This window comes from Colossoma macropomum, unplaced genomic scaffold (genome assembly GCF_904425465.1).
Source record: "Colossoma macropomum unplaced genomic scaffold, Colossoma_macropomum, whole genome shotgun sequence".
Classification (NCBI taxonomy): Eukaryota; Metazoa; Chordata; class Actinopteri; order Characiformes; family Serrasalmidae; genus Colossoma; species Colossoma macropomum.
The window spans coordinates 46,736,737-46,750,921 of NW_023494791.1; the positions used below are offsets into that span (position 1 = coordinate 46,736,737).

Sequence of the window (14,185 nt, forward strand, 5' to 3'; positions counted from 1 at the left end):
GACATCTCACTTCAGCCTAGAGTGACCTACTGCTGCTCTTGAAAGGGGAATTCCACCAGTTTTTCAGTTTTGAGAGTCATTCAGAGTGGTTTGGTGTGAAATGGATCAGATTTCTTTACAGTGGTGGTGATAGGAACCAGGGGTCGCCATGACTACAACACAGATATAGACATTTTATTTACTATCCAGAACCACCAGCATGTCCTGCATGTCCCTCCACCATGAATGGATTTTAAAAATACATTTTAGGCCAAAATCTTCTAACTTTGAGGTGGACGTCTGGTTCCTATCACCACCACTGTGAACAATTCTGACTCTATAAGTTTCTGTAGAACAGAGCGTTTCACACCAAACCACTCTGAACGACTCTGTTTACATCTTAAACTGATAATCACTGTAATTCCCCATGGACACTGTAGCTGGATGATGTTGGTCATTTTTCTCAGTTCAGAAGTTTTGGCTTATTCAGTGTTGAGGACATTACTTCGCAGCAGTCCCTCTTTAGGGGCTCTTTCCACCTGATGATTTGAATGTTTTTGATTTTTAGACCTGCAGAAGCTGAAGGATGATGAGCAGTCCATCACTCAGATGAAGCTGGCTTATGAGAAGCAGCTGCAGTCAGAGAGGACCCTCAAAACACAGGTGAGCTACAGCAAGCACACACAGCCACGTCTTAGCGCTTTACCCACTTCTGTATTATGTTTTTAAACAGCTAGGATGCCAGATAGTGAGAAATGAGTTCCTGATGACACCTAAACTTCTAAAAAGGTGTCAGTGATGATGGAGAGGAAGAAATGTAATTGTAATTAATTGTAAGCAGTTGTTGATGTAGTGTATTTTATGTATATCACGAGTTTTTGGAAATGCTTGATATTTGTCCTCTTGTGGATGTAGAAGACATCATTTTTGACTTTGAAATCTAATTTATTGTTTATTACAGTGAAGTAGCTTAATTTTTATTTGCATGTTCAAAAATAATATATGAAAAATGTAAGATTTTGCCGATCTTTTGGAAGTTAAAGTGGAATTGTTTTGTAAAATGGTTTACTGTAGAGACACTTACCAATTTCTTTACAGTGGTGGTGATAGGAACCAGGGGTCGCCATGACTACAACACAAATATAGACATTTTATTTACTATCCAGAACCACCAGTGAACCTACACGAGTCTTCTGAGTTTTAGTGGAAAATCTAAAAGAGAGGTTTTCTTGAGGGCTGTTTTGCCTCACAACGCTGTACCTCTCCACCGTGAATGGCCAAAACCTTCTCCAAACTATTATAATGTCTCAGACATCAGGCAGGGAATTCATAACCATTTTATGTAGTAACTTTCTGTGAGGGAGCTTTTAGTGGTGGACGTCTGGTTCCTATCACCACCACTTTCTCTAGAGCAGAGTATTTCACACCAAACCACTCTGAATGACTTTGTTTACATCTTAAGTATTTAATCATGCAGAAATTTGGACACCTGTTGACCTGTGTTGTTGGCGTTCAATAACAGGCTGTGAACAAGCTGGCCGAGATCATGAACAGGAAGGAGGTGCGTGGCGGCAGCAGTCGCCGTGGAAACGACACGGACGTCAAGAGGAAGGAGAAAGAGAACAGGAAGTTGCAGCTGGAGCTGCGTTCAGAAAAGGAGAAGCTCAACAGCACCATCATCAAATACCAGCGAGAGATCAACGACATGCAGGCGGTACAATCAAAAACCCACACTGAGCACCATACGACTCTAATACACAATCACTAATCACTGCACAGTGTTTGTATGATCTCACACAGTCACCGCACAGTCTAAAGCCTCGCACTGACCCCCACACTGACCCTTCCATGCAGATCCCTGATCCCTACACTGAGTGTGTTTACATGCACTTAATAATCTGAAAACTGCAGAAAATCTGATTTTGTCAGTAATCCGATCAACGCGTTTACATGCACTTGAGTAATCAGATGATGGGGAAACTCCAGGTCTACATGAGTCAGACAGTAATCAGATTTCTGCTTTACAACCGGCCAATAAACTCACAGAATAATGTGGGACATAAACGTAACGTAAAACTCAAACTTAATGCTGCAGCTTTTTTTTTAAACATTGCACCAGTTTGCCTGAAAACATGAACACACATCATCTAGAAGATGAAGAACATTCGTTTCATCGAACACGTAGTTGGTTTCAGTGTCGCTCCACATGTGTTTGGTTGTGTCTTGTGGGTGCTGTGTTAAACGCTGCTTGCTGTTTCTGGTGCCGCGGTTTTCACACATGTGAGAACACTGAGAAGTCTAAAAGAAATCAGAGTAAGAACTGAGAAATCTGATTACTGAGCTCAAATCCAGCCTCTTTATCCGATTTCTTAACCGGATTTCTAGACCTTACTCCGATCTAAGAGATCAGAGTGTGCTGTTTACATGACCTTTTGAATAATCAGATTACTGCATAAATCTGATTGTGTTTGACCCCCACATTGACCCCCACGCTAATCCCTGACCCCAAACCGACCCCTATACTGAACGCCTGCACTAACTCCTACACTGACTCCCCCTGTGCTGATCTTCTACACTAGCCCCAACGCTGACCCCCATACTGATCCCCTACACTAATCCCGACACTGATCCCCTTCACCAACCACCACACTGACCCACATACTGATCCCCTACATGAACCCTCACACTGATCCCCTTCACCGACAACCACATTGACCCCCATACTGATCCCCTACACTAACCCCCACACTGATCCCCTTCACCGACAACCACACTGACCCCCACACCGATCCTCTACACTAACCCCCACACTGATCCCCTTCACCGACAACCACACTGACCCACATACTGATCCTCTACACTAACTCCCACACTGACCCCCACACCGATCCCCTTCACTGACCCCCATACTGATCCTCTACACTAACTCCCACACTGATCCACATACTGATCCCCTACACTAACCCCCACACTGATCCCCTTCACTGACCCCCATACTGATCCCCTTCATTGACCCCCATACTGATCCCCTACACTAACTCCCACACTGACCCCTACACCGATCCCCTTCACCGACCACCTCACTGATCCCCTTCATTGACCCCCATACTGATCCCCTACACTAACTGGCACACTGACCCCCACACCGATCCCCTTCATCGACCACCTCACTGATCCACATCCTGATTCCCTAATGAGAAATAGAGCATTACATCTTGTGAAAATTATACAGTGTATTGTCTGTGTTCAACACGTTTTCGTTGCTGGTTTGGTTGATGATAAAATTGGTGGCCTTTCTTATCACAGCAACTGGCGGAGGAGTCGGTGATGCGGGTGGAGCTGCAGATGGCTCTGGACAGCAAGGACAGCGACATCGAGCAGCTCCGCGGCCTCTTAAACTCCCTCAACGTCCACTCCCTCGACTCGGCCAGCATGAGCAGCGGCCCTGATTTCGAAACGGATGAGTCACTACCAGGTTTCCTTCCACACGCTTACTTCACCTTCTGTCAGTTACACGAGCTGCTCTAGTTATTTATTTTATTATTATTTATTTTTATTTCCATTTTTAGAATCGTTAAACTATCAAAAGTCTGGAATCACTTGTAAGATTAGTGATTCGTATTTTACACAGTAATAACATCTGCACAGTTTTTCAGAAAAGATATTTTCAGATGTTTTGTTCAGTAGTTATTTTTTACTTTTATTATAGTTATTTCTTCTTTATAATTAGCTTTATAGTTTTAATTAAAAACCTTGTATCTCCAAAATGGTAACTTTACAGGAGAAAGAAAAAACCTGTTTTACTTTCAGTGTAAGTCAATGGAACCAGAATTTTTTCCAAGTCATTTTGGGTCGTTTCTTTTGGTCCATTCCTCATTAAATTTACTCACAATGTAAAGAGCAACAAGCATTTTCAAATGATATCAAAAACTGGAAAACGACAAAAATTGGAGATACGACAGCAGCAATATGCTTGTCTCTCTCTCTCTCTCTCTCTCTCTCTCTCCCCCTATATATATATATATATATATATATATATATATATATATAATTGAAACCAGTGATTCCAAACTTTTGCGCTGTTGTTCATGTTCATCCATCAGGTTTATATATTCTCGTCTTTACTGTCTTCTTTTTATTAGTTGATATTTCTTTTCTCTTTCTACCACAGATCAGTTCTTTCTTCTTTTCTCCTCCCTCTTTTTTCTGCCCCTCCACCTTTTCCTGAAAGGCTGTCCTCCTCACTCCCTTCATCTTCCTTCAGCAAGCTTCTCACTTTTGACCTTTTGAACACTCTTCAGTGCAGTGCAGGTTAAATGTGTGTGTATTAGAGACTTTGTTTTGGTTCTGAATGAACATTGTGTGAAGTGTTGCTCGTTTTTCTGTGTTTTGGAGGCCGTCACTTCGGCAAAGTAGGGCTGAATAATTCATCTTTTTTTATCAAAAACGCAATTTAAGGCAATTTTAAGTGCAGTTTTCTTATTATAGCCAACACTCTTCAAGATTTTTTAAAAACGATGGTGCTTGTGAGAACTATCATTCCTTAAGTACTCAGAGAGACATTCGCATGCTTAAATGGTTCTTTGCATGGTGAAATGGTTCTTTAGATTGATGGAGTATGTGGTTCTATATAGCACCAAAAAGGGTTCTGCTATTGTTGCGATGTCAAGCTTGTAACAACAGAAGAACATTTAGGTGCTATATAGAACCCTTTTCAAAAAGGTGCTGTATAGAACCATATACAACACAATCTCCATCAATGGTTGGTATAGTGGTATAGTGGTTGGTATAGTGTATAGTGTAGTGGGTAATATCTCTGCCTTCCACGCTGTAGGCTGGAGTTCAAGCCCCACCTGGGCAAACACCCTACGCTTTACCAATAAGAGTCCTTGGGCAAGACTCCTAACACTACCTTCGCCTACCTGTGTAAAAATGATTAAATTGTAAGTCACTCTGGATAAGAGCGTCTGCCAAATGCCATAAAATGTAAATGTAAATCTAAAGAACCGTTTCACCATGCAAAGAACTTCCTACGCATGCAAATGGCTCATTGAGTGTTTATGGTACTATATAGAACCACTGTCTTTACTAAAGAACCCTTGAAGAACCATCTTTTTTTAAGTGTGTACATTATCAAAAACATTGTTTTAAGTTTCAAGAGGGGAAATTTAACCTAATAAGAGTTTGTGAAATGCCTGTAGAAGAGTTGGACCAATCAGAGGCAACCAGATCATGACATCACAGCCACAACTTAATGGCAGTTTGGCACAATATGTTCAGGGGTCGAGCCTCAAGCCAGAAAGGTGGATATTCTGGTCTTCTTGGCCGAAATAAATCAGGCCTGAATCTCAGTTTATAAAATAAAATCGCAATTTAAATTGCAGTCGCAATATTAGTCAGACAAAATGCAATTAGATATTTTCCCCAAATCGCTCAGGCCTACAGGACAGCCTCTAAACACAGAAGAAGACGATCCACAGATGCAGCAGTGTCGTTCAATGTTTCTCTTTTTCTGCACAGAGACTCGACTGGAGGGCTGGCTGTCTCTTCCTGTGAGGAACAACACCAAACGCTTTGGCTGGGAGAGAAAGGTTCGCTAACCACACTCAGATTTGTTCATATATTTCCTGGAAAGCTGTGAGTGAGTCGGTGATTCGACGGGTATCAGACTTGACCTCTTTTTCTTCCTGCAGTATGTTGTGGTGAGCAGTAAGAAGATCCTCTTCTACAACAGCGAGCAGGACAAAGAGCACTCCAATCCATGCATGGTGTTGGATATAGAGTGGGTATTATCTGCATCGCTGTTTAAAGCAGCTGTTCAGCCAGAAGTGAAGTAGACAGAATGTCGCTCTCATCCCAAATAGACTTCTGAAGATGTGTGGTCATTCTGTAGCTCTGGGTCTGAGCTGTTTGTTTCGAAAGTTTTGAAAATCTCCCCTGTTGCATCCAGTGCTAAACAGAAACATTCCAGAGCTGATACGTTTCGTCCTGCGTACATTTTTCCCACAAACGTCACCGGATCCTCTGAGCTACGAGGTCTGGTAGTCAAAATGAGAAGACAGGATCAGTTAAGTTGTTTACTTTTCACTTTCATATACTTGAGTAAGTTTCAACGTCAACACTTTTTCTTTCACTCAAGAATATTCTGGGTTCCGTCCTTCCACTTTTTTTATTAAGCATGATTTTTTACATTAATTTAAAGACAGATTTACAGACATATGCAAAACTTCGGGCACCTCTGATGAAATTGCATGTTTTGTTGATTTTCTAAGTGACAATAAGGCAACACATTCTCTACAGAGGAAACACTTTTGCATGCCTTTTTTTCTCTGCAAATTCTAGTGCATAATTTCATTTATTTGCTGAGTTTATTAGGAAAGAATACTAAAAACATGAAATTTAAAATTAACCATTTTTTTTTGCAACATTTTAAATTTAGCCAATAAGCAGTAATTGTGCACCAAAATGAACAATTTTTTGTTTTCTGTAGAGGTGTGTAAACTTGTGTTAACGTATTTTTACTTAGAAAATCAACAATGCTGTGCATAGAGCTGAAAGTTTTATATCAAAATCGCAATTTAAGACTTGAAAGCCATTTTCAAATTGCAAGAGCTGTATTTATTCTGTTAGAAAATATAGCCAACACTCATAAAAAATAGTTCAAGATTCTAAAAAAAGTTCTTTAGTAAAGACAATATAGAACCGTGAAACACTTATTTGCATGCTTAATAGGTTCTGTGCATGGTGCAACGGCTCTTCAGATTAATTGTAACAATAGAAGAACATTTGGTGCTATAAAGAACCATAAACAACACATTCACCATAAATCCAAAGAACCATTTCACAATCTAAAGAACTTTTTAAGCATGCAAAAGAGTCATTGAGTGTTTATGGTTCTATAGTGGTTCTAGAACCACTGTCTTTAGTAAAGAACCCTTGAAGGACCATCATTTTTCAATGTGTACATTAGCAGAAATGTTGTTTTAAGTTTTAAGAGGGGAAATTAAACCTAATAAGAGTTTGTGAAATGACTTTAGATGAGTTGGACCAATCAGAGGCAACCGAACCTCCACATGTTGTGACCTCACAACCACAGCTTACTGGCAGTTTGACACACTACGTTCAGGGGTCGAGCCTCAAGCCAGAAAAGGTGGATATTCTGGTCTTCTTGGCCAAAATAAAACAGGCCTGAATCTCAGTTTATTAAAAATCGCTATTTAAAATGCAGTCGCAGGATTAGTCGGAAAAATCGCAATTAGATATTTTATCCAAATTGTTCAGCCCTAGCTGTGCATTGAATTGACATAAGACTGGCAACCTCACCCAAGTGCCTCACCAAAACCAGTATGCCAGTTTTAGGCTAAGGTTTTCGTAGGTGTTTAGTCATATTAGTATTGATATCACTTCCATGGGACAACAGTTAGGAGTGTTAGCATGTAGCATTCAGTTTTTAGCTACTTAACGGCCTTGTAAATTTGGATGTGGTGATATTCAGGGAAATAATATACACAGGAAAAATTGTGTTTTATGTTTACCGCACACATTAAGGTAGTAAACTGGGGCAGTGCCCCTCTTGTCACTGGGCAGGACCCTCAAGGGTCCATCTCAGTACCTTTAGTCAGGGAACATAACTGTACAATAATCCACTGAAATGATATGTTCTAAGCTGTACTGACTCCACACACCCCGTCTCGCCTCCATGCTTTTATTTTACTGTTCTGTTTTAAATCAATCGGTTATGAAAAGGTACAAATATGAACTTTTTGCACTAGGAAAACACATTTAAAGGACATAATTGGACCTTAAAACCACTGTTTGGGGGCTCCCGAGTGGCGCAACCGTCTAAGCGTTGGCCCTATCATCAGGAGATCGCGAGTTCGATCCCTGGTGATGCTACAGCCATTCGTAGCCGGGAGTCAGAGAGAGCACAACTGGCCTCGCTCTCTCTGGGTGGGTGGGATGGCTGTCCTTCTCCCCCCCATCACTCACTCAGCGCGATGCTAGTCAGCGCAGGTGTCTGTTAGCTGACGTAGCAGATCTGGCGGTTGGCGCTTTCCTCCGAGTGCGTTCGGCTGTCCAATGACGTTGCGTGAGCGGCAGCTCGGAAAGAAGCGGTGGCTGGTTTCTCAGGTCTCGGAGGAAGCCTGTGTTAGCCTTCACCCTCCTAGCGTTGATAGTATCGCGTGTGATTGGGGGAGTCCTAACTAGCAGGTGGAATTGGAGACGACTAAATTTGGGAGAAAATCGGGTAAAAAAAAAAAACACTGCAGAACCTTTGAGGGAACGTTTACATTGTTTGTACCTTGATGAATGAAAAATGTACCTGAACAGAACCTTTATTTCTAACAGTGCAGGGTGAGAGAGAGCTAGTACCATACATTTTTCCCATAAAGAAAAAACGCTTAGACCCAGAGCTCCTTATTTGGGCATGACATAGACTAAAAAATGATGCACAACCTCCGGTGTCCATGTAATCAATCAGCTACAGTTTGTACAATGCTGGGTCTGTGGGATACATGCTTCTGTTACTTGTTATCTGCATTAGCTTTAGAGCTCCAGTGCAAAACTGAAGAACTGGACACAGACCATGTCTTGTCAGACTGACTACATTTGGAGGAAGGGGAAAAACTGACTAAATTACATTTTTGGTCCCAGTTCTGAAAGCCTCACATTTCTTGCTCATTGATTCTCTGGATTAAGTCAATTTAAGTAACACAACACAGTTGCGGATGGTTCAGTTGTTCTGTACAGTTTGTCTTTGTGCTGCATAAGCGGAGTTCATGTACAGGGAAGAGTAAAAACGGGCTGGTTTGGCCTCTTCTTCTCTCACACGTCTTTGTTTCTCTTTCCACAGTAAACTCTTCCACGTTCGATCCGTCACGCAGACAGATGTGTACCGTGCTGACGCTAAAGAGATTCCCAGAATATTTCAGGTATGATAACAGAAATCCTCCCCACTTACGGTCTAAACACTTCTTTCTGAAAGGCGAATGTTTCCCTGATGAGTCTTCATGGTTCTTAACTTTGTTTGCTTAATAATTCAAATGAAACATATTAGAGTTTCTGTTTGTGGAGTTTATGTGGCACATAAGATGTTTATGCATGCCTGAGTGCTTATGTCTCGCTGTTATTTAATTGCTGTGCACTATTTCTGGCTATATTCTACAGAAACCCCCCAATAATTCCACATAAGTCTGTTCAGAAGCACGAAAAACAACTGTTGTGTAGTTAAACGGTCACCCTGCAGTCCAGTTTGAGTCCATTCTGAAGCCCCCGCTGCTGTGTTTCCTTCCCAGATCTTGTACGCTAATGAGGGCGAGAGTAAGAAGGAGCAGGAGCTGGAGCCTCTACCCATCGGGGAGAAGTCCAGCTACATCTGCCACAAGGGTCACGAGTTCATCCCCACCCTCTACCATTTCCCCACTAACTGTGAGGCCTGCACCAAACCCCTGTGGAACATGTTCAAGCCACCTCCCGCCCTGGAGTGCCGAAGATGCCACATCAAGTGCCACAAAGACCACATGGACAAGAAAGAAGAGATCATTGCACCATGTAGAGGTGGGTGAAGCCGGTCAGAGAGTTTCTGTTCAAGTCAGTTGATGAATTGGTTTGTTTGAAAGAAACTATACCATAAATTCTGTAGCAAGATCTATTTGCTGTTATGCACTTTGTATCAGCCTAAGGAAGCGGCTTGGTTACTCAAACGTTATGAAGATCCATTTTGTCCTTTCAATACAAATCAAACCCCCCTGGGAGCCACAACATCTTAAGACCATTTTGTTGAAGTAATTTTTTACCGTCTTGACTGTAGATTTGTCTCAGTATGTGCTGATGTACTACTGTAGGCTAAAAATACCATATAAACAAAAACACAGACTTACTTACCTCTGCGCTAAGCTTTACTTCAGCTATAGTCGCTTTTCTCACATCTCTGGCAGTAAACTGTCTCTTAACTTTAAAAAAAAAGCTGAAGTCGCTTCTCATTCTCCAGCTTCTTGTCTGAATTTTTTTGTTCCACCTTAAGTGCTGCCTGTGGCGCCAGAACTGCTGCACCATTTAAGGTGGAACGGGAAAATTTGAACGAGACTTCAGCTTCACGACTTGATTATAAATGCAAATAAGTCCATTCGTCTTTAAATTATCAATGTTCATCTTAAATCTTTCTCTTTGCCTCCTTAGCTACTAGGCAAGATTGATGTCTGCGTTGCTATGGTGACCAGCAGTCTGCGTGTCGGTTGTGTAGGGTTAAAGGGTGAATTAGCGGTGTTTAAGACCTTTTATGAATTAATTCCAGCGTTTAAGACCATTTATTGGTAAACTGTGTTAACAATCAGCAGAGCTTTATTTTACTGCAAAGGAGGATTATTTTATTATTTTATTTGTACCTAAAAATTGAATTCTGCTGTGGAGCCGCAACAGAGCTGTAAAAGAGCCACATGTTGTCGACTCCTGGCCTAAGGTAAATCAAGCTAAGCCAATACTAGGACCAACTTTTACTTACACATATATTTGTACACCCTGGGATGTAAATAAAGCTAAACCAAACTAAGCCTGAGCGGCATTATAGTCAGGATTATTTGGAGTTCTTCAGATCTTCTTGTAGGGCCTAGTATTGAACCGTGTGGAACCCCTAACACTTGCATAGTTCCTATTTTGAGCTCTAGTTTTTTCCTCCTCTTTCCAGTGAACTACGACGTGTCTACAGCCAAGAACCTGCTGCTGCTGGCTGCATCTCAGGAAGAGCAGCAGAAATGGGTCAGCAGGCTCGTCAAGAAAATCCCCAAAAAGCCGCCTGCGCCGGAGGCAACCCACCGCTCCTCTCCTCGCGCCCCCGTTAAAGTACAGGCCAGCCAGTCTATGAGGAGACCCAGCCGACAGCTACCAGCCAGCAAACCCAGGTGAGAATGAGCCTCAGGTTCTGCTTCAACGGGTTTCTGTAACGTTAATGTTTCTTCTCAGTGTTTGTATCCATGTCTTTTCTCATAATCAAGGCTGTGTGTTACATTCAGACTGCTGATCCAGTTCTGCCTCAGAGGGCTTTTATGGCTGTATTGTTTCTACTTTTAATGCTGAAATAAGCTAAATGATTATCATACAAAATGGGTCAAAAGTGAGGTTTGTGGTTGTTCATACTGGTAAACAATAAATTGTTAAAATAGAATAGAATGTTAACTTGGCTAGTAAAAGTTAATTTGGATGAGTTTGCATTTTGTTAGCATTTGTCCTTTGTTTGGGTATCTTAGTCATTAGTCATCATTGTAAAGAGGAATTCCACAGATTTTTTTTAAATGTGTGCATAACTGAATAATTAAGATGTAAACAAAGTCATTCAGAGTGGTTTGGTGTGAAATGCTCCGTTCTACAAACTTAACAAATCAGGACTGTTCACAGCGGTGGTGATAGGAACCAGACATCCAAAGAGCTTAATGCCTCATAGAAAGTTATGAAATGAAATGATTGCGAATACATTGCCTGATGCATATCGTTTTATGATGTTTTAATAAGGTTTTGGCCTAAAATTTATTTTAAAAATATATTCATAGTGCCGAGGTGCATGAAGGACATTCTGAGGCAAAATATTCCCCAAAGGAAACATATTTTTTCAGATTTACTACTGTTTTACCATCATCAGCATTCCAATTAAAAACTTAGCCTCCTGTAGGTTCACTGGTGGTTTTGGATAGTAAATAAAATGTCTATATTTGTGTTGTAGTCATGGCGACCCCTGGTTCCTATCACCACCACTGTGAAGACATCTGAACCATTTCACACCAAACCCACTCTGAATCACTCTGATTATATCTCACTCATTTAATGCTGCAGAAATTTTGAAAAATCAGTGGGATTCCCCTTTGAGGCATGGGATACATTTGGTGCTGGTTATGTAGTGCAACTCTGTATGACACACAGGGCTGTGCACAACTCTAAGGAGCCTGCATCGCCCCCTCCAGGCAGGGAGAAATTCATCTACCACAAGGGTCATGAGTTTATGCCCACTCTCTACCACTTCCCCACCAACTGTGAAGCCTGCACTAAACCCCTCTGGAACATGTTCAAGCCTCCTCTGGCTCTGGAGTGCCAACGGTGCCAAATCAAGTGCCACAAAGACCACATGGACAGGAAAGAGGAGGTTCTGAGACCTTGTACTCCGACCAAATTCGACCCCGAGTTTGCAACTGGGTGAAAGTAGCTGGATGGGGAGTTTCTTTGTAGCGCTAACACATTCAAATAGCATTCAAATGAGCTGGAGCTGAAGAGGTCTCAATCGTAAAACGAGTCTTCGGGCACAGTATGAGGCATCCATTCAGGAGTTTCATACCGTGCGTCTTCTAAAAAGGCCTGAAAAACGGCACACGGGTCACTTCAGCTCCAGATCATTTTCCAAATTTGCACGCTGTGGAAACGGCTACTTTAATGGTGCACTGGTAATCTGTCGTGAACTCAGCATCCATGGCATGTTCTTTGCCACTAACAATGCATAGAGTTGCTTTGTGTTCAGTTTGGCCCAACTTGAAGCTTATTTGGGGGCTGAAACGTAGATGTAGATACTAGAACTTTATTTGAAGGCTGTGTAGCAAAATATGCATTTTTATGCAAATTAAATCAACACTTCCAACACAGAACTTTCTCCATTTTTCAAAAATGTTGATTTAGACTCATTTGATGATGATCACACAGCCTTCAGATGCTATTTATTTACAGATTTATTTACTCTTAGCCTTTCTGATTTGGGCTGGATCCTTGTTGGGCTTTGCCCACAAGGTCGAGGGAAAGCTCAGGGTTTTAGAATAAAGTGTTGAGTCTCCCAAATCCAGGTAGCATCCTGTAGCTGGCAATGGCTTGCCTCTACTGGACAGCCTTTAGCAGTGGAGTTCCCTCTTTGTTGGCTGAATCTTGGCGCTCTTCCTCCCTTGCAGGGTTCTAGATGTGGGCCATGAGGACTGGCACTGGGCTTTGGATGAGGTCGATGATGATGTTGAAAATGCATTTAATTTCTAAGCAGCATGCAGGGTCGAATCATGGTAACCGCTGACCAGAATGATTGCGAATGTTTGTGCTTGCGGTGGGCTGTGGCTGCCACTGGAGCGGACTCTAGTTCGTCTGCTTCTTTTAGTGGGTGCCGCTGCCAAGTTGGTGTGGAGAACTTGGCGGAAGTCGGTAGAACCTGCTGAACCTTTCCAAACATCCTCTCTTTCTCATCTAACTGACTGTATTTTAAAGGAATAAGCTGATCAAATAAAATCAAATGTACACAGTTTCTGCTTTGGTTTCCACAGTTTGCCTCTTTAGCTGTGAGGCTAATGTAGCTAACAAGTAGCTTTGTACAAACAACAAGGCTAAATCGTCGCTCAGTTGCTTCAAACTGCTTCTCAAACTTGCTTATGTGGTTTCTGACACTATGACATGCTGATATCTATAAATATGGACTAAAGTACTTATAAAGTTCAGGTTTCAGGATGGCTGCTACTGTTTTAGCTTTGTGATACATGTGAGAAAACCACATAAGTAAATCTAGGGGAGGCTTATATCCCACTGGCCTAGCACTGTGCTAACTGCATGCCTAACGTGTCTCAAATTTGCCTTAAAATGGCAGAATAAGGTGAGTTCACTGCATTTTTCTAAAGGCTGAAAAAAGCGAGGCACACTGGTCGGTTTTCTGAAGGTCCACTTATAAAAAAGAAAGTTCATGGTAAATGGAATGGTTCTATTTAGGCCCAAGCCCATTTCTTCTTTTTACATCTACCCCTTGTTTTCAAGTGTCACCCTAACCCTTTGGAACTGAGTTACAGGGTAGTGGTTAAAATCTTCCCTCTGTAATCTGACCTTCAATTAAAAAGCGCATCACTTCATTAACAGCTACCAGCGCTGCTCTGTAGGCGACCCTGCCAGTCTGCAGTGACAGCAGAGGAGGGTAAAGTTCAGCTCCTCACTGCTGGGCTTTAGTTACATTTAGGGCATCATATGCCTTCAAAGAGGGGGGCAATTATTTATTATCACCCACCTCTAATTCTTCAGTGATGTGAAGCTGAAGTCAGATATTCTCCAGCCTCTCATTCGAATTTTCCCGTTCCACCTTAAATGGTGCAGAAGTTACATTCTGGCACTTCAGGTGTCAGAACTGCTGGACTATTTAAGGTGGAACGGGAAAGTTAGCTAGCTAGCTACCAAGACATTAGCATGCTGTTAGTGAATTTTAATGCTTGTT

General features: G+C 41.8%; 1 protein-coding gene across 3 annotated transcripts in view; it reads left to right on the forward strand.

The window, feature by feature from the left end:
* Positions 1-14,185, forward strand: part of rock2a (rho-associated, coiled-coil containing protein kinase 2a) — an 87,415-nt gene that overhangs the window by 69,768 nt on the left and 3,462 nt on the right. Inside the window, exons 24-32 of one of the 3 annotated variants that reach the window (XM_036575197.1) lie at positions 548-642; positions 1,502-1,693; positions 3,286-3,454; positions 5,500-5,570; positions 5,673-5,761; positions 8,834-8,912; positions 9,276-9,537; positions 10,664-10,877; positions 11,890-12,109. In XM_036575197.1, the coding sequence (XP_036431090.1) occupies positions 548-642; positions 1,502-1,693; positions 3,286-3,454; positions 5,500-5,570; positions 5,673-5,761; positions 8,834-8,912; positions 9,276-9,537; positions 10,664-10,877; positions 11,890-12,109 (1,391 nt within the window). Of the gene's footprint in view, positions 1-547; positions 643-1,501; positions 1,694-3,285; positions 3,455-5,499; positions 5,571-5,672; positions 5,762-8,833; positions 8,913-9,275; positions 9,538-10,663; positions 10,878-11,889; positions 13,929-14,185 lie in introns of those variants that run through there. The other 2 variants (XM_036575196.1, XM_036575198.1) reach the window with 2 other exon arrangements.